General features: G+C 49.3%; 9 protein-coding genes across 9 annotated transcripts; 3 read left to right on the top strand and 6 right to left on the bottom strand.

Moving 5' to 3' along the window:
• Nucleotides 1–187: 187 nt before the first annotated feature.
• Nucleotides 188–760, bottom strand: Asppvi_000124 (uncharacterized protein; the record flags this gene model as incomplete). Its single annotated transcript, XM_043296437.1, has 3 exons — nt 188–373; nt 439–595; nt 654–760. The coding sequence occupies 3 exons, from the start codon at nt 758–760 to the stop codon at nt 188–190; spliced, it is 450 nt and encodes a 149-aa protein (XP_043152372.1).
• A 1,369-nt stretch (nt 761–2,129) lies between these two features.
• Nucleotides 2,130–3,444, top strand: Asppvi_000123 (uncharacterized protein; the record flags this gene model as incomplete). Its single annotated transcript, XM_043296436.1, has 3 exons — nt 2,130–2,557; nt 2,634–3,070; nt 3,131–3,444. 3 exons carry the CDS (start codon nt 2,130–2,132, stop codon nt 3,442–3,444), a joined length of 1,179 nt encoding a protein of 392 aa, XP_043152371.1.
• Nucleotides 3,445–4,236: 792 nt separating this feature from the next.
• Nucleotides 4,237–4,911, bottom strand: Asppvi_000122 (uncharacterized protein; the record flags this gene model as incomplete). The annotated part of the gene is made up of 2 exons (XM_043296435.1): nt 4,237–4,430; nt 4,482–4,911. 2 exons carry the CDS (start codon nt 4,909–4,911, stop codon nt 4,237–4,239), a joined length of 624 nt encoding a protein of 207 aa, XP_043152370.1.
• Nucleotides 4,912–6,028: 1,117 nt separating this feature from the next.
• On the top strand, nt 6,029–6,586 carry Asppvi_000121 (uncharacterized protein; the record flags this gene model as incomplete). Its single annotated transcript, XM_043296434.1, has 1 exon — nt 6,029–6,586. One exon carries the CDS (start codon nt 6,029–6,031, stop codon nt 6,584–6,586), a length of 558 nt encoding a protein of 185 aa, XP_043152369.1.
• Nucleotides 6,587–7,791: 1,205 nt separating this feature from the next.
• Nucleotides 7,792–8,244, bottom strand: Asppvi_000120 (uncharacterized protein; the record flags this gene model as incomplete). The annotated part of the gene is made up of 1 exon (XM_043296433.1): nt 7,792–8,244. The coding sequence occupies one exon, from the start codon at nt 8,242–8,244 to the stop codon at nt 7,792–7,794; it is 453 nt and encodes a 150-aa protein (XP_043152368.1).
• A 295-nt stretch (nt 8,245–8,539) lies between these two features.
• On the bottom strand, nt 8,540–9,253 carry Asppvi_000119 (uncharacterized protein; the record flags this gene model as incomplete). The annotated part of the gene is made up of 1 exon (XM_043296432.1): nt 8,540–9,253. One exon carries the CDS (start codon nt 9,251–9,253, stop codon nt 8,540–8,542), a length of 714 nt encoding a protein of 237 aa, XP_043152367.1.
• Nucleotides 9,254–10,286: 1,033 nt separating this feature from the next.
• On the top strand, nt 10,287–11,560 carry Asppvi_000118 (uncharacterized protein; the record flags this gene model as incomplete). Its single annotated transcript, XM_043296431.1, has 2 exons — nt 10,287–10,838; nt 10,892–11,560. 2 exons carry the CDS (start codon nt 10,287–10,289, stop codon nt 11,558–11,560), a joined length of 1,221 nt encoding a protein of 406 aa, XP_043152366.1.
• A 524-nt stretch (nt 11,561–12,084) lies between these two features.
• Nucleotides 12,085–13,358, bottom strand: Asppvi_000117 (phosphatidylinositol-specific phospholipase C/glycerophosphodiester phosphodiesterase family protein; the record flags this gene model as incomplete). Its single annotated transcript, XM_043296430.1, has 2 exons — nt 12,085–13,045; nt 13,093–13,358. The coding sequence occupies 2 exons, from the start codon at nt 13,356–13,358 to the stop codon at nt 12,085–12,087; spliced, it is 1,227 nt and encodes a 408-aa protein (XP_043152365.1).
• A 1,313-nt stretch (nt 13,359–14,671) lies between these two features.
• On the bottom strand, nt 14,672–20,465 carry Asppvi_000116 (uncharacterized protein; the record flags this gene model as incomplete). Its single annotated transcript, XM_043296429.1, has 12 exons — nt 14,672–14,793; nt 14,850–14,935; nt 15,002–15,518; nt 15,570–17,531; nt 17,587–18,318; nt 18,396–18,470; nt 18,527–18,653; nt 18,717–19,277; nt 19,332–19,420; nt 19,482–19,958; nt 20,022–20,156; nt 20,234–20,465. 12 exons carry the CDS (start codon nt 20,463–20,465, stop codon nt 14,672–14,674), a joined length of 5,115 nt encoding a protein of 1,704 aa, XP_043152364.1.
• Between the last annotated feature and the right edge of the window lie 852 nt (nt 20,466–21,317).

Genomic DNA, 21,317 nt, shown 5'->3' with positions numbered 1-21,317 from the left:
TTGTCAAATTACTTGTCCAGGAGGAGTGCCAGAATAGCGTCAGGCTAGTATGTAATCATGGATGGAGCTACAGAAATAGTCTACAGTGAAGGCTAAGATAAAGGCTAAGAATCAGTTATAAATGAGCAATGAAGTATCGATATCTCTCAAGATGAATTACCCAACAAAGGGTCTCCAGTGGTTTCCGCTAATACGAGTCGAACTTGACCGACAAGAGACGTCCCTGGTATGTTTGGTCCACTCCTTGAGCACCAACATACATAAAGTCAATGGGGAAGCAATTCCCCTTGGGCACCACCTGGCCATTTCTATTCTTGTAATACCCATCCTTCTCATTGAGGAAATCAATGCGCTTATTCGCAGGGCAACCGGACTAACGCAAGAAACTTAAGTCTTCTACTCGCGACAAGGCCTTGTCAGGAAAAGGGGTTCTCGTACCTCGGAGTAGGCTGTCATCTTGCGCCGCCAGACCAAGCCGGTTCCTCTGCCCAGCCAGATGCTGTTGGTAGACGCGTTGATATCGACGCATGTGCCGGGCTTGATGTCTATGTTGCGAGAGGAGCGGTATGCCTTCCCGTCGCCCCAGTTTCCATCGCTTGTCAAGCAGGTCAGGCGGTTGGATTCTCGTATAGAGATTGGATGGTGATTCCTACCAGTCATCACTTGTGTATTGGTCAAGCTTCGAGCGAGCCAGTGCATCACTACCCTGGAAGCATAGGGCAAAGGAGGCGAGAAGAACGAAAGCAGAGGTGAGCTGCATGTTGATTCAGATTATGATATTTTGGACACTTCAAGCAATTCAGAGGCAGAGGTTGCTTCTCAGTGATCTCGGAGACTTTGGATGAGATTGTTGGTGGTAATGATGAACGACGACTAAGGTGATGAAGGGGCTTTATATGTCTCTAGCAGACGTTGGTGAGTAACATGCAACAGAATCAACAGGAAGAGTACACATACAGAAGGATGTACGGCAAGGCAAGGTTGAACTGCATCATCTCCAACCAACTGTTGAAAAAGATCATAAACATGTGACATGAAGCGCCACAAAATGGACTTAACGATGGTCAGGATGTTAATAACAACAATAACAGATCTTCGTCTCGAATTAGGAGGCAAATTAGTGTCGTTGAGCTTGGTTGTATCTGTTGGGTTGGTGTACAGCCTCAGGCTTCGACTCCCAAGTGAAATAGCTCAGGCGGTTAAGTATCAGGGTTATTGATCATTTCTTGATTGTATCTGTTGGGTTGGTGTGCAGCCTCAGGTTTCGGCCCCTAAGATATAGTCCAGGCGGTTGTGCCAGATGAGATCCCCGTCCAGGCGACTATGTCTCTTGTTGTTGCATGTTAGTTGAGGGCATGGCCCGGGGTATTGTACCATAGTGTTGAGGTTCATGTAGTAGGTGTAGATAGGCGATGATTTGAAACAGTAGCCTCGCTCCATCAACAGGGGTTAGTTCACATTACGCGTTAGAGGTTGGCTTGATCTATTGCGTGTACAAGGCAGAAGGCTATGTCTTCCCTAGCGATGATACGGTTAATTAGTGCAAAGAACGCCTCGGCAACAACAGGGGTCCTTGCAAGCTTCTTATTCTGGCTTTATTCCAACAAACAAACAAGAAAGGATCAATAACCATGATACTTAGCTTCTGAATTGCCCCATGCCCTTTCGCACCGGCGAGGGCTTGTCTCTACAGTTGGCTGTTGGATGTCTGTTGGATGTCTGTTGGATGTCTGTTGGATGTCTGTTGGATGTCTGTTGGATGTCTGTTGGATGTCTGTTGGATGTCTGTTNCTGTTGGATGTCTGTTGGATGTCTGTTGGATGTCTGTTGGATGTCTGTTGGATGTCTGTTGGATGTCTGTTGGATGTCTGTTGGATGTCTGTTTGTTGGAGATAATACCATCGAGAAGGCTAAGCAAGGCATATTCCGTCCTGTTTTTTTCTTTTGATCAAGTTGGCGTCTAACAAATTTATCTCGGGTGATGAAGGCAAGTGTATAGCAGAAAAAAAGACATAAATACGACCGCCACCGCAGGAAGTCAAGCCCATCATAACCATCAATCCGTGACTATCATCAACTGTCCGTTTCTTGCAAAACTTCATTTCTCTCAGTGAAATCAGCTTCTCATGATGGGCCCTCTTGCTCATTATCTCATTCCACTCATCGTGGGCGCAGCCCAGGCTGTGACTGTTAAGGGCTACTGGACCGCCGGGTGTCAGTCACCTGGGGGTACACTTGGACTGTGTACCAACCTTCAGGAGAATCATTGCTGTATCTTTGCGCCTGAAGCACACCCATTTTCCGTTTTTGCTGATGCGGGTTTTACTGGAAATACCCGATCTGTTGAGTGGACTCGCTTTAGCGAATGCCAACGGTTGCAATGGTGGAACCCCAATAGTCGCCCAAATAGTGCAAGCATTGGGACAGCAGATTGGAACTGCCATGGGAGTGTGCGCGACACTTTCACAACAGGGGCGCATGTGTCAATCCCAAGATACTGCATGACATCTAGTGCTGATCAACCTCCTTTTGGTCAACGCCACGATGGAGCTTCATGGTATGTGGATAGATCATCATCACAAATTTTCACAGTGGATATAGAACTCACTCGGTTTTTTCTTCGTCCCATCCAGGAGAGACATCATCAGTGCGATCAAATCACACGGATACAGCGGAGCTTATGTTGAGGCCTCCCATTGCTCCCCGCAAAAGGACTACGGCTCGGATCTTGCTGCTTCGGTGGCAGACCTCACCAGGAGCATGCACCTTCCGAACTCTGCAGGGTCAATGATTTTTGGTTCTATGAGTGGTAGTAAGCGGAAACGTGTGAACGAGAAGCTGGAGCGTCGGTCCGCAATCGAAATCCAGAAGTCACTGACAAAGGAGTTTTACGAGACACCTTGTGAAGGGGCTGTGTACGCGACTCATTTTGGTCTCACTCCCGGAACGGGCGTCTGGGTTCTGGAAGGATCAAAGGGTAACCATGAGCTCCTCATCAAGGCATCGACCGATGCCTCTTCTGGCTGGAACACCAGGTTGAAAAAGGCTGGTGCTGTCTACTTTGACCATTGTAAGCTCACTCCTACTGGACTTCAAACCAGGTTGTTTTATTAATGTTTCGGAACCCAAGGGGCGGAGCATCCTGAAATCCGAGAGCACATGATGGATGCTGGACATACTTTCACCGAGAAGGATATTTGGGTGGCTAAGGCCAAAAGATCTGTTGGTGATGAACCAACCGAGGACGATTATATCCCACCTGAGATCTCGATTGAAAGCCGGTCTCTCCCAGCAAATTCCCAATCCGACGAGATTTCCGTGGGTGACAGCTTCCCGGCCATTGCTGAGAGGTCTACAGACATCCCCGAAGATGACAGCTTTCCTTATATCGCCGAGAGATCTATCAACCAGCCAGAAGATGACAGTTTCCCATGGATCCAATGAAAGTCTGTCTGGTGTATTACTATGTTTGAATGAGCAAAGGATGTGCCCAAATGGTCAACATAGAGAGATGGGGGTTTCTAGGAACTTTAAGTGCTTCAGATTCAGGATTAGAAATGTTCCACAGAATGCTAAGTCTACTTTTTCCATCGATATGTCCGTTTTCATGTAATCTATTTCTATGTCTGGTATTGTTTCGCGTTGTTGTTCGAAGTTGTGTCTGGGGTACATATACTTTCCGTCAAGGTCATTCCTATCTGCGGCCCTCGGTGTTGCTATTGACTTCATTCACCCCCGAAGAATATTACTTTTATAGCAAATCATTTAGCAGTGCTAGATGACACATCTAAAGTGATATCTCAGAGGACGTAAGCAACAACGCAGATATCGATTACATGCTAAATAGTACCAGGCCATTCTATAGTCAGATTTCAAGATGTATATGACTCAGTGTTACACCAGATATATTTGGAAAGTGCAGTTCCTGTTAGGAAATGCCGTGGTTCTTCTGACTATAACACGGTATGCAGGCAGGCTCGAGCACCTGTATGTGAGCCCTTCCGCTACACGAACCCTACAGAGGCCAATCACTGCAAATAGATTTTAAACCAGATCTACAATCAATTGACATTTGATGCATAGAATAGCAAGGATATTCATTGGCAAACTAATATTCAAAACAGAAGTCGAAGCAAGGCAATCAATAGATGTAACAAAATATCAGTAAAACAGAAACAACAAGCAAACAAGGTGACAGACATTGATTCGGTTCTCTTAGTCTCACGATGGATTCGTCTAAGTAGAGTTGGAGTTGGGAAGAGCGTGGTAGCTGACTTCGTCGCTGCCAATCTGCCAGGTGCCGCCCTTGGTGTCCTTGTTCTTGCTGCCGTAGCATTTGGAGCTGGAATCGGCCATCTTCATGAGGTACGTCACACAGTCAGCCTGGTTAGGAGTGTGATCTCCGTCCTTCATCTTGTTGTGAATTTCAACTACATTCTCAGTTAGCGAATATCAGTCTTACTCAGATCAAGGACACTCACAGTCCACGGCGGCAGGAACATCCCCCTTGAGGTAGTATCCGCCCTTAACAATCGCTGCATGTTTCTGTCCCGCTCCGATGACAGTTGGCAGCCCATCCTGGCTATGGGTGACATGGTAGCAATACTGCTCGACGGCAGACCGGTAGCCGGAGTGGCTCTTGCTCTTGTCATCCTCGATGGGCATCCAGTTGTGGCCGCAGCTGGAAATGTAGTTGCTCTTTCCACGCTTTTCGAGGTCTTCGAATCCGTCGTTGGTAACGCCGAGGTCGATAATCTCGCGCTTTTCGAGTTCTCCGGCGCTCAGCGGAGAGACGCCAAGGTCGACGATCTCTCGGGCAACGATGGGAGAGCGCTCTTTGAAGGACCTAGGAGCGGCAATCGCGACGGTGGCCAGGAGGCCAAGAGAGATGGCAATCTTGGTGAAATGCATTGTAATGATCAGTATGGTGGAAATCAGTATGGTGGAAGGGTTCAAAGATCAGTGTTTGAGCTGCTGTTCTAGATTTGTGGTTGTTGCTGTTGTTGATGATGGTGGCAGAAAGCTGGAGATGCCATGCGCTTTATATCTTTCTCTTTCATCGATTTTCTTAATGACAGCTTGGTGTGATGCCTTGAACTGTCTCTACGAAGCACAGCCATTTTCGAACCAACTTGGTAACTTCATCTCAACACATTCATCGCCACCCTGTCTATGTTGTCAATTAGCTATTCCATCCAAGCAAAATCCCTCAACTGATAGGATTGTTGACCCCGCAGACTTTGGCTGTTGGTGTTGGGGGCTACAGCGAGGTATATTCACATCTCCTACAGATGATCTATTCCTGGAGGTACAACCAACATTACGTCAACATACAGCGGGATGAAGATAGCAAGGCTCTCCGAGAAGAGCTCATAGTTAGGGCTATCACATGAATGCATCTACCAACGGGGAATCCTTCGTTGGGGGCGGCGGGTTTCATGATCTACTGCCTCTTGTAGACCCTGCAGGGCGTTACAAAATGTTAAAAGCAAAGGATTCTGTATGAGATCTGGTAGAATCGCCTCTCCGAAGATCTGAGCACATGCGGTGATAAATTTGAAACAACCGGCGGGATGAGACGCGGGCCATCGCGGCCCCATCTAACAGCCAAGCCCTAAGCCTCTCGGTGCTTTTGGCCAAGGCCGCTGGAGAGGCAATCCAACCTGATGATCTTGGCAGGGATGTAGACTCCGTTACAGCCTTGTCTTTATTTGGGGCTAAAGTGTCCGCGGAGCGAAGTTGGTTTACCTTGCGATCAACAACCAACTCTACGGCGCTGCTGCAAGCCATGAATCGGCCATCGTTGGGAGCAAGAGAGCGCCCTTGCAAAGCTCCCCTTTCTTTCCGTGCAAGGTCGCATGGGGGCGAGAATAATGTTGATGTATGGAGTCGTAGGATATTTATCAAATGAAGCTTTATATAAAGGGAGGAATTCAGTTGCAATTGAGAATGCACCATAAGTTCAACATCAGGCCCTTATCTAGGCAAATCACATATCAACTACAGAACCGTTACCAAATCTATCAAAATGAAAGCCTTCTGCGCCATTCTTATCGCCCTCTTTGCCCTCCTTAACCTCTGCCTCGCAGAACAGCGCCCAGACCGCTTCCCCGATCAGAAGCAGGTCGACAAAGACAACTACGAGGCCGTAACCCTAGCCGCAGCCCAAAAGGGTGTCCAGCTCGAGCACGGCAAACGCTACGCCTTCCGCGAGAAATGGGCCCCCGTCTACGGCGAATACATGTGTCTGCCGGACTACTCGCACGTGCGGCTCATCGTTGGCCAGTTCTTCAACTCTCCTACGCGCTCCGGGCGCCAGGGTTTCGACGCCAAAGCCTTCGAGATGATCAGCGACGAGGCAGAAACGAGGCTCGGGCAGACACCCGTGGGTGGAAAGGTACAGTCTCAGGTGGACGGGCGCTGGTGGGCGAACCACTATTTCAACTACAAAAAGGGGGAATGGGTGCACACGAGCAAGGACAATAAGTATGAGTACCTCGGGGAAACGTCGTCGACGGATGCGTATATCGAGAACAAAGGTATATCAATGCACAGTCTCTTATTTGGCTTTCTGTATGGTGTCTGACATTCGAGTATGCTCGCAAGTACCCCAGTTACAATCTCGCTTGGAACAACTGCATGGTCTACACCAATGAGGTGTGGGATGAAATTCACTGAGTGTTTCAGGATTTGTAAGCCAGCAGGGAAGCATGAGGAGATGATATTGATGGGCTTGTTGTATTCTTGTTATTTAGAATTGAGTGCTTGTGGAATGTTAGGTCTTTGCGGTCTCCTTTGTTATGGAATCTTCATCAATAGTAGTATTTATACTGGAAGTCTCATTGCCCAGTCCGAACTGCGCTAAGCCTCTTTCGTACATAATGAGGTGTCCACGTCCGTCATGCAAGGACGGAAAACTTTTATGGTCTTAACATAAGAATTCTACCTTGACTTTGTCATGTCTATTTCCTGTACAGTGATGAAGAGCACTCGCTCAGAAATTACCAGGTTTGATGAGCATAGGTGGACTGGGTCCTGTCTTACCTTTACAGATCTTCAGCCGTCAAAATGGAGCATAGATCGGCTGTTTGTCAACAAGTGAACGACGGTGACCACGGACTAGACGGCGAAGAGTCAAGGACGAGGCCAAGAGCTACAAAATAGATGCTTTCCACAGGCCCTACGTTCAATGAAAATAACTTGCAAGTAGAGATTGGATGACTAGCACGCTTTCCTGTGGCCTAATCGACACTATGTAGCAAGCTCCTACTAAGAGGGACGATAGTATCAGACACGAATGACACCGCCCCCTCGCGGCGACTTCATCGTCGGAATTGTTCAAACGACGTCTGATGTTGCCCTGAAGGATGGCGGAGGCCGCCAAGCGCATTCGAGAGCTGAACGAGAAATACAAAGGAGAGACTCACATAGTTGGCGTTGATCGACTGTACAGAAACGGCTTACTCCAGAGACCGCAGGGATATGACGGTTCCTATGCAAACGTTCTGAATTAAATGAAAGGTTACACTGCTCCGAGTTGCTATTCCCAGCCTCACAGCCACCTAGGGTCTAACTATGTTTAGAGGAAGAGAAAGAGTAACTAGGTTGGCAACTGGAATAAAGGTTGGGCCACCTGATCTGGGCAACCGCCTACAAGACATAACCCAGCCAAGGTCAACACTGTCACCATTTTGGCCAAAAATAACTCTTGGCCTACTAACATAAACCCAACAGACGTGACACAGCCGCCTTGGCATGCATCGCCAAGAAGACCATCAAACGGACCAGCCTCTAAAGAGCGGCCTTCCGCCACAAATTAATTAGCGTGAAACCCAGCCCGCCTCTCAGGAACAGCCAATAGGCCGCCCTCTGCTCGACAGACGTAATCGTCCATCCGAGGATCCAACATGCCCCGATCGCGAATCCGACAAGAACGCGCTTGAGGGGGCTGTCGCCACATACGGTGAGAGTAAGAATAATACCGGCCAGGGTATAGCGCAATGTATTCAGGTTCGTTATCGAAAGAGGTTGGGCGATGGAAGGCTCGGCGATACACCATGCGAAGAACAGCGTGCTTGTATTTACCGCGAAAGCGAACATTTTATCGACTTCATCTGAGAGAAGATCCGAGAACGGAAACAGATAGGATAAACGGCAGGATTTGAGTTGACGGAGCGCAGCGAGCGCAAGGGTGATTGCTAGAGCCCGTCGAAGATAGAGTGATGTCGACGATTCTTGCTCCATGGTGAAGTGAAGTCCAAATGCTTTGAGAGCTGACAGCTTGGTAAAAGAACTCACTTGAACTTTCCTAAGACTTGGGAAGGATAGAATAAGTAATGGAGACCAAGTACCGAGAGGGGATGGCGGCGGCTATATATATAACTTAGCGAGGCCAGATGTTAATTTCTTACAAGTCGACAGTGATGATCATGACACAAGTACAGCCACAATAAGAAAATAACAAAAGAACTTATAACGAGTCAAATGAAACTGCAACATGAAACCAACAAGATCACCAGCTCGTCTGAACTGCCTTTCTTTAAACTTGCGGCGCAGGTCTGGCATTGAATAAGAGACATTTAACATTGTAAACATAGTTGCAAGCATATGCTCCCGCAACGCCAAAGCTGACGAGCACCAGTCCCTGGCGCTGCTCGTCGGTCCAGTCATCACTTGTCCATGCTGTCCCAACCTCAACGAGGCCCTTTTGAAGCACCGCCCCCGCGACCCAGCAGCAGGTTTGGCCCTGGTCAATCCGACGATCTAGAGCCCCTGGGCCGTTATGCTCGCTCATATCGTACACGATAGTCTCATTAAAATCCGGATAATTGAGTGAGTGTAAGTCCTCAGTACTTCGGATCAGATGGTAGGGAGCATCACCTGCTAGCAGCGCTCGTTTGTCGAGTAGGTCGGGATTTTCGCGAATCGCCTCTAGCTGAGATTGATAATAGGCTTCCTCGTCCATCGAGTCCCGCTTGGTCAGGCCCACGCGGTGGAAGTAGTCATTCAGACAGACGCCAGATTTGCTGCTGCAGGAAGAGGTACAGCAGTGGTCATGAAAGACAAACTCGGTGCACTGATCGCGACAGACCCGATATTCGGTGCTGCTGGGATTGAAGGCTTCTTTGCATTTATTGAAGCAGCCGAGACGGATATTGTCCTCGTTTTGATTGAGGCATTTGCTGCAACCAGTTGCACTGACAGTAGAGGCAAGAATGGCCACGTAGATGCATGAGAACAGGTGGAGACGCATCTTGTATAGCAGTTATGAAGTAGAACCTTGTGAATCGGAGAAGGAGATGATGGATAATGCTCAGTTTCAGAGGCGAAGAAAGACGCTTAAATCAATATCATATGCTGGGTTGATGTCCAAACATATTCCAACTTCGTGAAAACACGGCCTCAATACTTGAAACATCACAGCCGCCTCCGCCAGGCATGACGGATTGTAACATGTTGGTTATCCTCTGGCTATCATTTTCCAGTGATAGATTGACCTGGTTGTAGATTTTGGATGCATCGCGGACACTGACGGGCAACGTTGTCTCTGTTAGTTGATGGGGCCAGAATTGCTCGGCATCAGGGATCGTCTGAAGTTGGTTCTTTCCCCCACCAAGACGGCCGAAAATCATCCTTGAGAGTTGGTGCAGGTGTCAAGACAAGGCAGACTCGACCAACATCACTTCATCATCGTCCGGTCACCTGATCTGGTGGTCTCAATCCTTGCTCTTTGCCATCAACCATCATTCCCCCTCTCTTCTCCCCATATCAGACTTTATTGAGTTCCATCTCCTTTTCATCAAATCCCAACAAGAAAGTTTCCGACTCTTTTTAAGTTTTGTAAATGCTGTCCAATTGAAGCCATGGGTCAGACTGCAACCAAAGAATCTGCTGTCGAGTTCCTCCCGCCGGTTCAAACTCGCGGTAGGGCGATCTCCATCTAACTTTATATGGCAGTAAGTACTGACGGACCCAGACGAACTCCAGGAGAGATTTAAATGGTGCTTATCAAAGCATTTTTTCGGTGATGCGAGGAGTGAATGGTTGCAGAGCATTTTCGACATCTTCTGCACCGAGTCAGAATCCGGGAAATGTACGTACAGTTCCTCGTTGGTCCGCTTCAAAAGTAACATTCTATAGTCTGGACGGTATCAGACCTGGAGGCGTTCATGATCAGTACCTTTCCACCAGAGTTGGCAGCGTGTGTCGGTGAAGCTGCCCCGATTCTACATCGCTGTCTCCTGCGACTTGGATCGTTTCCATACCACAACGATCCACACCGTACAATGTCGCAGGATGTCCTGCGCACAGCGATTATTATTCTGCTAAGATTGGATGCAGGCAACCTTCTTCAACAAGATGACGGCAAAGCGTCACTCATCTACCCTGATCGTCTCAATGCCGCACAACGCACCTTATTGTTTCAGAGCATGGCAGACATGCAAGCAACTACTACCAATACAATTCACAGTGTGGAAGATGACTTTCATCTTCAGAAAGCGCTAGATCTGATCACGTACGGTAATTTCAGGCGCAATGCACGCTTTCCGACCGCTGTGACCAAAGGGCCTGAATATCCTCCCGCTGAACATTTTCCTTCGTCCAACTCAACTTTGACGGATGGGTATATTCTGTTGAAGGAGTTTAGACCTTTGCTCCGGTTGATGATTCTGACGCAGTTGCATGTAGCCGGTATTGGACCGGATGAATTCACCTCCTGTCTATCACAGGTGGAAACTGTGACAGACTGCCTGTTGGCTGCATTTCAAGACCGAAGTGCCACGGATTCGACCGCAATATCGTTCGCTACTTTCAACCAAGTACTTGACAAGTCACTGGTGCGTATCAAAGCTCTGTTTGACAAAACGGATTCTATGCTAACACGGATTAGCAAAACCTTTTCTTAGGGCTGCCCCGAGTCTTGGGGCCTCTACACTCGGTCAAACCCTTGCCGTCTGAGAAGCCCCCATCATCAGTTGAAGATGCCCAGATGCTGCTCAGGGAACTGTTCATTTCTCCAATCAAGACACAGCATCCTTCAAACGGGCTAATCACGAATCTCCCCCTCTTGAGTCAGCTATCAATGGCATTGCCGCAGGACTTTCCCATTGAAGCACAGAAGAGTCTCTATTCTTCTCGGGAAATAGATCTTCGGCAGGTGGGCACTTGCCTGTCCATGACCAGCACGGCGAAGATTATCCTTGTGTCGGGAAAGAGTGCATCTGAATTCGTTATATTTGGCGCACACTTTCCCAAAGACTCTTCGCTCGGCGGTGTCGCCAAGTCGAGCGTCATGTTTCAGCTTGCGCCAGTTCACAGAGCCTTCCATACCTCTGAGGAGACGTCGCAGATAGACCCGGGTTTATCTACAGCAGACAGTCAGTTGGAGTTCTCTCTGAAGGACGAAGTTCTGGGCGTCGTTACTCTGGCGTTGCAGCCAAACTCAACAGGCCTCTTTAGAGCACAAGGAAAAGGCGACATCAGTCTGACATTCGACGTTGACTCTGTGGAAGTCTTCAGTTATGAGGGAGAGTTTGTCCGTGTTGATACTTTTGAGTAGTTTTCCACTTTAAGTCACGGTTGTGCTTTAAATCTTCGCAGTAATCTCTTACAGATAGAAAATGTGTACCAGTGACAATAACACATCACAGAGCTATAACAGTGAAGCAGTGTAAAACACCCGATCCAGCGATCCAAATCGCAGTCTCGCATCAACAGCTGGATAGTATCTTCCAGACGCTGCTCCAATTGAGCGAGAACTGGTGCAATCCATAATGAATAGAGCTTTTACTTACTGCCCAGAAAAAAGTCTTACCACAACACAACTTCTGCAGGACCCTTCATTCAGAGCTATCATGGACAAATATGGTTGTTGACGTTATATTCTTGACTTGGGCATATAGATCAAAGTTGGAACCAGTGTCTAGTCAAATTGATTTTGATCATAATTATCTTCCGTAGTCGTCATAGGCAAATGTGCCTTAGTCTCTTCGCCTAACGTAACCAACATGAACTAGAGACCAACATCTTGGCATATAATTGACAGGTTATCGGATCGGTACATAAGGAAATGGCCCCCAAAGATCAACACAACACCAACCCCGCCACAATACACCAGTCCCAGTTCCACCTCGTCGCCTCAACCACATCATCTACATTCAACATGCCAACACCCCTATCAACCAGAAATCGCCATAGCCTCATTCGCAGGCTGACTGGCCAGGAGGGGATACTCCAGAACCGCGAGAGTAAACCTCTTTCCGAGGCAGCGCTGATCATCTTCTGCATGATCTGTTTCTGGTTGTCTGTTGGGCCCCAGGGCCATACAACGCCGACGGCCTTTTTCAGCGAAACGCTGGTGTAGTAGCTGTTTTCCGATGTGTAGGTGGAGTTCTGAGCAAGGTCGTTTAGCGGGGCGTCGAAGAAGACATAGCGATCTTCCTCTGCGACCACCAAATCAAACACCGTATTTCCGGTTCCCACGACGGTGACAGGACCATGGACAAGAGTTTTGCTCGTCCCATTCCAGTGGGATAGCCATCCCCCAGAGCGTAGAGGAGCTAAGTGATTAAGGAGAACCGGCCAAGTGGCATTTCCGTCCGTTTTGATGTCGATCAGGAGAGTAAGACTTGTTGTGTGGTCGACGTCGAATATGCCAACTGAGCTGTTGGCGGATGAGTTGGCATTAACGTTCGAGAGGATTGTTGTCAAGGGGTCGATGTAGAGAGTCTTCAATGTACGATCAGGGGATAGAGAGCGCTTCCGATGGCCGACGAGCAGATCGCTGCCCTCAAGCCAAATGTCTGCTTCGACGCCCGTGCAGCCTGCTGCCATGGCCTCGTATAGCGGAACTGAACGCCAATAGTCATTGTGAGAGTGGCATTGGACCGGTGGTATGCCTTGACTGAAGTCTTCCGGCCAAGGAGAGAGTGCGGCGACTGAGTCTGCCGGGCTTTTCCATGTCTTGAGGATTCTCTGTAGTCCGTTCGATGGGACAGTAGGTGTGAGTCGATCGATCAATGTGAGGACAAGTGAGAACCACACCCTGGAAGTCTCAGTATGAGGGATCCTGCTAATAAGGATAATACTCACAGTACAGCAATACCGCCCAGTGCGACTATAAGCGCGACGACAACAACAACACGATTTCTGCGGGCTTTCTTCTTGCCTACAATTCTGGGGTCGAGCCTTGATTTGAACCTCACAGCCCAGCGGTGAGGAGCCTTCTGGCCGGGCTCATGGTAAGTATATAGAGACTTGTTAGAAGGATCAGAAAGCCGTCGTTCAGATAGGCTTGTGTCACTGAGCGAATCTGAGCGCCGCGAGGAGAGACGGGAGAATAAAGGTAGGACAGCCATGACTCAAAATTTTGATGGAGTACTGGCTGTGTGAATAACTCCGACAGTCCCTATGCTTCATCAATGAAAATAAGTGGACAATGGAGACCGTTGCCGAAGCGTTATGTAGCTGCCTGAACCACCCATGATTCCAAGGCTGACACAAAACAGTACAATAATTCACAATAACCATCCTCTATCCTGGTAACAATTAACCAACATGTTAGCTTTTTGGAAAGTTGAATGATTGCACGGTTGCGACTCAGCCTCCACAACCCTACCACCAAGGGGCCAAAATATCAGGGTCCATCTTGGAGCTGTTGGTGGCGACGGATGACGCAGTCGACGAAACCAACAACTCTGAAACACAGTATTAACAAGGCAGACACGATGATTGACATGGCAATAGCCACACAGAAATCTATCTACCCGGTTTGGCGAATTTTCCAAGGCGGTGCTTGGGTTTGACCTGGACTCACGACCACAGCAAGCAGAATAGAATAGTTGGAAGTAAGAACAGGATTACTGCCCTAGAATACTATTGCCCACCTTTAGTGGTATGAGCCTGTAAAATATACATCGCCGACTGTAGGTAAGCGAGCTAATAACTCTTTTCAGAACATAGTCATGTAGTCCATCATAGCTCTATGAACAACAAGGCTAGCAGGTTGACAAACTCGCTTTTCAACCTTGAGCTTTTGAGGTCCTTTCCGCCATGACAAGCCAGTTGTTCAACCTCATATTGTATATCGAAGCTGTTGTCGTCCTCAAGTATCATATATCATAACTTCCTATGCTGGATTCAGATGCGGGTAATGCGGCTAGCTTGACAGTCAGGGGATTAAATCAAATTGCGGACAGATAAGACGACTACTAGATCTTTGTGTTTTACAGATGCTTGACTTGGATTCTGTCATTAGGAGCGGATATCCCGCCAGGTGATGCCCAACCGCGGCCGAATCATTCATACTGTACAGTTTGGATAGCTTCCCCCGAAGAGGGAGTCCTTCCCATGATATATCGGGTATCTCGTAGGCTACTAGATAAGAACAATCAGACCTCCGTTGCTATTTGTATGTAAAATAACTAGTGAGTTCCGAATCCCAAAAGGTAAAGCAGTTTCCGTCAACTTGTCTTGGGCTTGATAAACGACATCGCAGCTCATAGATCGACTTTTCATTTTTGAAAATGGACCTACATAATTTCTTCCATAGAGTGCAGAATATAAATGACATAAGAAATTGCATGTGCGTCTGCAAACGGCTGAATTCTTTTGTATACTCCTTCCACAAATTCCATACTCGACCAAGGTACCAGGAATAGTGCTATTGCCACTACCTAGATCCCTTCTCTGTAAAGTCTCCGTCTTTGACCACCCATGACTCCCGCAGTTCCTGACCGTCCCAATCCTTGGGTAGGATGACTTTGCGCTCCGTTCCCTCGATTCGCTCAATGGCTATTCTCCGTGTCAGTAAGTTCCCAAGTAGTACTACTGGGCGGGGCGCCACTTACAATAGTATGGGTCACCAGAGAGATATCCAAGCGGAGTATTATCTCTCTTCGTTGGGCCAGGGGACCCGGTAAAGCTGATCTTGCAGCTACTCACCCCGTTTAGTATCCCATCCAAGAATAATCGCGAGAGACATCTTGAGACTGAAACTTACTCATAGACAACCAAAATCCTGTAGAGCCCCGACCATGTGTTCTTTGTACTTTGGCCATCGGTACAGAGCCCGTTGGGTCGGTTGCCAAATCTATAGCGTTGCTGGCCCATGGTATTGACGGCGCAAATCACCCACGTGGAAGAGCCGACGGTTGTTGTAACGGGAAGACCGGTGCTGGAGTCCCCGGTGATCCGCCCACTGCTGAAGTCCTGATCGGGCCACTGGCTATCGGGGTTCTGCCCAGCGCGTGGATAGGAGAGGAACAGGGTGAAGTTCCGCTTGTGGTAGTAACTAAGGTTGTCTGGATCGTCCCGATCCGCTTGGGAGTAGCCAGGGACAAATGTTTTTGGAACGGACGTCTGTCCATACGATGACAGACGTTGTCTCCCGGCGAGCCCCGTTTTTCTCACCCAGGTGAGCTGATTGGGCCCCCAGAATGCCCAGTACGGATTATCCAGCGTCGGGCTGCCATACGTGTTGAAATATTCGACATTGGTTTCCAGATTGTTCAATAAATCTGGTCGTCGGTTAGCACCTCCAAATCAACTCAACGAAGCGGTCGGCTTACTGTGGCACCGTCCCTGGACATCGTTCTGCCACGTTGGAACGCAGGTCCTCACAGTGCCTGTTTGCGCGGTGGGATACAGGCCGAGAAATGTGGATCCACCCTCCTCGGAGGAGGCAAAGGGGAACTCATCGCAGTTAGTTAATGCTGGTCCTGTTGTGGTCCCCAGGGCCGCTTGCTTATAGTTATTATTGTCACCCGCGCAGGTGCCAGACGGGCAAGCTCGGCTTCTTCGGTTTCTTTGGTTACTAGGCTCCCATGTCAGTGTGATGCCGATATTACCGCGCTGGTTATTGTTCAGAAACAGTTCAACATTGGAGCAGATGCCGCTAAGTTGCGCTGTCCCCGCAGGTCCCTGGAACGCGACGTCAGAGAAGAATGTCACGCAATTGTAGTAGAGACGGGGTAGGCGATTCTTGCAGTCCGTTGGCGTTGCTCTTTTCTGCAGGTCATAAGTGTCCTCGGGCATAGGTATGAGGTCGCGTCGTTGCACGCTTTCGCTCGGAACGAAAGCCGAACAGACGCTTCCAGTAGAAGTGGTGCACTTGAATGATCCAAGGGTGAATTGCGGCTCTTTTTCTGTAATAGGTGAGTCCTGGCGCTTCTCGAGGGATGCGTTCCCGTAAATAGGATATGGGTCGGCGTGCAAGCTGAGGACGTCGCTGTCGGTCCAGTGTCTCACTGGGCTGACGCCGAAGATAGCGCCAGGTAGAGGCTCCGCAGAGAGCAACGTCCCAGGATCGAGAGATCGTTTCGTGGATGGTAGCGAAGAGAACGTCTTGGAAATGATTGGAATCACACCCTGAGGGAACGGATACCAGATACCGCTTGTCCATTTGCCATACTTGTAGATCTCGGCCACGCAGCCGAAACCAAACCTGTAGAGGAATGTCACTGAATATCCGTACGACCAACTGTTGGCGCCATTGTCGGTCGCAGCCGATGCTTCCGCATGGAAGTTGAGCGTCGTGTTTGCAAATGCAGACACATGCGCGTCGGCCAGCGTGCCTTGAAGAGACCCTATTCCTCCGCCGATCTTAATGCCCATGTTGATCTCAGGCGTGACGTCAACATTTATGTCGACATCAGCGCGGACATTTCCAGAAATTGAGGGTTCCAGGCCTTGGTTGTTAACTTGCGCTTCTTCCAAGTCCTTAACATCCAAGTTGTTGCTGACCTCGTTGTCATTAGGGAAGTACAACTCGACAGGCTTGAACTTGTATGTCATTCCGACTTTCAGGTCTCCAGAGACCGTTACTCTGCCGCTGATCTGGCCCCAAAGATCCATGGTGGGTCCCACGGCTGCGATTCCTTTGATTGCCAGGCCGGGGTAGGTCAAAGTATCGATGATCTTCTTCCGTTCGCTAGGGTAGTAAAGTTCAGCATTGCCTGATATCCCCACTCCTGCGTATACCCGCGGGTGAACTCCCACATAAGCAAACATATCCGTGACCGCTGGTGGCACGATAGTTCCCGAAAAGTAGTAGGAGTATCGAGCGTTCATCTCCATATTGAAGTCGGCAGTGATATCCATCCCGGACTTGAAAGTTACGCCTGCGTCGTTGGAGCACTGCAGACGTCCGCTATAGAGGACCAGAGACCGCACGAGTCCCATAGGCAGCATGCCGCCATCAGTCTTTGTGACGGTGGTCAGTTTCTTGACCCAGTCCACAAATGCGCCCCACCACCGACGATGAACCCTGCTGTCACTGGACCGCACACTCAGTCTCCCCGTATGGTTCTGCAAGGAGCGTTTGGTGTCCAGCACTTTGGCTTGACCTACGCGCGCCTTCCATTCCGAGAAGGTCAGAGCTTCGTCTGTTGAACGCTTCCGCTTGGACGCAGGAGAGTTCGTCATTTCATCCCAGTACGGCAGAAGGTTCGTGTAGTCCACGCGGATGTTGACTTGTGCATCGTCTCGTTTAATCAGGTGGAAGTTGTAGTCGAACGTTAGCGAATAGATTCCTGGACTGGGTTAGGTGCTGCGAACAGGGCCGTTTGGAGTTAAGACGAAACCTACCATTCTGGTTCCCGCTGGCGTCTCTTTTCTGCATGGCCCACTCTGGCAAATCCCTCTTCGACAGCCGTTTGACAGGTTCCATGGACACAACTCGAGCCCAGGGACCCTCCCCAACGTGGTCGGGAAGCCTGATAATGGTGTCCTCTGCCCCTTTGTAGAAGACCTGATAACACTCTTTGGAGTCAGCAGGGTAGTTACAGTAGACGAGAACGGTCTCTTCCGAATGGTCAAAGACCGCGTCCATTAGCGTCTGGTTTGTAGTGACAATGCTCCTCTTTTTGACATTCACTGGTTCGTCGCGGGTCACAACAGTGTACTGCGTGCCAAAAGCATTGTTGATCGAGCCAGGGGGGCCATCCAGCATGACAAAACCGTAGGGATCGGTGCCCGGATCTTCTTCCATATCATCCGGTGTTGTGTCGTTATTGTTGTTGCCGAAGTTATCGCTGAACTCCCAAGTGACATCGTCACCGGCGTCGTCGTAATAGTGACTCCAGAGATATTTTGGTTCAACTGGCCATTTTTCGTTATAGCGGGAGGGGGGATCGCAGCAAAGCTTAAAGTCCGCACTCATCATGTCGGGGATTTGGAACCCATAGCACTGGCTTGATGTCCACATTGAATTGTCATAGATCCAGGACGGCGACTGTGCCGTGGTGACTTCTAACTTGTTAGTTGCGCACTGCCCTGGGTTGCAGTCCTTTATGGCCCATTCACAATTCGCAAACTCATCTGGGGTTTTCCAGGTCAGAATTTCTCAGTTCGTCCACCAAGTACGGCAGACTAGAGACCCTTGAAACATGACTCACCCTTCTTTGGACAACAGAACTCCCGATATTGCCGACGATCAGGGTGTACGCCCAGCTGCGCAATACTACACAGCCCTGGATGATCATGTCAATGCACAAATACACAATTATGTCGTCCGATATTAACCTACCTCCCTTATCATCATCATAACGGATGCCAATCGAATCCTCGTCGCTGCCACATAGGCTTCCCCCTGGATTAAGGTCGCAGCTGGTCCAGTGACACTTGTTCAGGATCTCAGTGCTGTCACAGCAGAGCTATGGTGGCTATTGTCAGCGTTATCGGTATTGAATGCAACGTATATTGAAAACAATGCTTACACTTCGTGCTCCTGAGTAACAGTTTCCGTGGCCCTTTGCATCAAGGTATGTGTCATAGTTGAGCTCAAATTGTGATGCTCCGCAACCGCGATCACAGCCAAAGGCCGAGCGCTCAGGGGCTCCCACCCACTCGCAATTCTGCGGCATGGCTTTTGTCGGACAGCAGATGTATCGCCACCAATTCTCCGCGCACTCGCCGTTCATGGAGAAGTTGCTATTCTTCTGGATCGGGGAATGGGCCATGTCGACCGGTGTGTAGCCACTCTGGCACACCTGATCTGATCCCCGCTGATCGCGTGTCCCATCTGTGCAGGTAGGTGTGGTATAGCAGCGTTCCCCGGTCCATGCTGAAAGATCGAAGGCCAATTGCTCGGCCTCCTCTGGATCAAGCCCGGTGTCCCTGAGAGCGCCCTCCATTGCCTTTTCCCCAAATAGACCGGTCATCGCTTGGTGATCTTGAGTATCTAGATCGATTGACCAGATCATGAGACCCTTCAGACAGCGCGAAGTGAGGTACTTCTTTTTGGCCGTGAAGCTTTCCTCGTCGTCAAAGGATATCCACTAGACCTTGTCAGCGTGACATTGCACTATTCCTCTTAAAATGTGCAAACGAACCTGGTTGGACCCGTACACCATCCATTTCACGGAAGAGGGCTGGTCATAGAATGTTTTTGACCCTAGCTGGGCTTCCTTGCTCACCACCTCTGTTCCATGGAGTTAGGTAAGTCATGGAGAAGGAGGGCCACCAGACTAGAGCACACGTACCCGAATATGACAGAATGCCAGCTTCCTTGGTGCATTCCCCCGCAAAGCCAGCACTATCAAAAGTACATGTCGGCGGAGTAGTGCACGACAGATCGGAAATGGTAAAGGAACGACCATAGAAGCCAAATCCCATGACGACCTTGTCAGGACTTACTCCATTCCTCCACAGGAGGTCTAGACCATCCTCGATTTCTGTCAAATTGGTGTGCCCCTTCAGGAATGGGCCGGTCCAGATATTCTTCTGGTCCCAGATCCCATGGATGTCGTAGGTCATTATGTTGAACCAGTCGACGTATTTTTCAAGACTGTTCAAATTGAACCCCTTCAAGTACCAGTAGCTAGCTGGAAGAGTAATGGTCAGCTGCCACCCCGGATCCTCTCTGTCGAAGGCTTCGCGGATATCCGCACAAAGCAGGACAAAATTGTCGTAGTCGAGCGTCGAGCCACCGCGGTCATCTGCAACGGGGTACTCCCAATCTATTGCCATTTGTTAGTTTTAATGGGTCCGGAATACTCCTGTGGAGAAGATTGTGTACGAACCGATATCGACACCGTTGAGTCCATAGCGCCGAATATACCGGATCAAAGACGCAATGAACTTCTCTCGATTTGGCACGGTGGACGCCATGTCAGAGAACCGGTGCTGAGTTGGGGGGTCGTTGAACACCCAACCACCTAACCACGGCATTAGCAGTGTCGCTTCAGCGGATCAGAGGACGGGCCACGAGGTAGCCAACAAGCTTAGTACTGACCAAGGGCAATATTCACCCGCAAACCGGGATATTTCTTCTTCAGCCGCGACACTCGAGCCACAATCGGACCCTGACCCTGGGTGTCTGTGATCTCATGATCCTCGCTAACGTATTCAAAAGCAAGATTGATATGCGTCAAGGCTCCGGCAGGAATGTTCTCGGGCAGGTAATCATCACAACCTCTGGTAGCTCCCCACAGGCCGTAGTACCCAATACGCACACCAAGTGCCATTGCGTCGTCGCTCTCGGAGCATTGGGGGCGTCTGGACCGACGTCAGATAAATGTTAGGCTTCGGGGGATGGGAGTAACCTACACGACCGGCAAACAGCCGTTCTCATTTTGACATTCATTGTTGCAGAACTGGTCTGTTGTGCCGCAAAACCCCCATTTGCTGTTCAGTAGTCAATATGAATGCCATTGATAATTTTCTGATCTTCCCCGCCCACAGCCGGGTTCCGTACCTGCAGCAGACATGCAACGGACAGTCAAAGCTGTCCTTTGGGGCATACTTGCCACATTCTGCGGTGGCATTACAGGAACCTTGGCACCTAGCAGACAGTTAGTCCATTCAATTATTGAACGTACAACTGGGGACTTAGAGAGGATCATTTACCCCGCGCCGCAGAAATCATCACCAAAGCCACATGATCCTGGTGTTCAAATCCACGTTAGTTCTCCATGACTGCTGATGAAAGGTCCAAACTGACCGTGCTGGCTGCAACATCCACTCTTACACGGCTCTAAAACACTGCATGTTGCACCCTGTTGAGCTGTTGAGAATCTCCACTGTACAATGCAGCAGACTAGAAACACCAGGAAAATCCTCAGCTCCATTGCTTCGGAGACCCTGGACAATAAGAGAGTGAAATTGGCCGGGTCTGAGAAGAGTGTGAAAGAAAATAAAAAAATGAATGACTTAGGTGTGACATCTCTCCGGTGCATCAGGTGCTCTAATCTATATTTTATGCAAAGGGTACCTCGAGAAACCATGCGCGTCCATCAATCTCAGCCTAACCATCTTGATACAAGCCGGCGTGATGGTCCAGGGTTCCGTACTGCAAAACTAGCTAGTTGTGGGGGGCC

This window comes from Aspergillus pseudoviridinutans (assembly GCF_018340605.1).
Source record: "Aspergillus pseudoviridinutans IFM 55266 DNA, scaffold_1, whole genome shotgun sequence".
NCBI lineage: Eukaryota > Fungi > Ascomycota > Eurotiomycetes > Eurotiales > Aspergillaceae > Aspergillus > Aspergillus pseudoviridinutans.
Note: the sequence above shows the minus strand (reverse complement) of the source record. Positions and strands in the feature narration are given on the sequence as shown.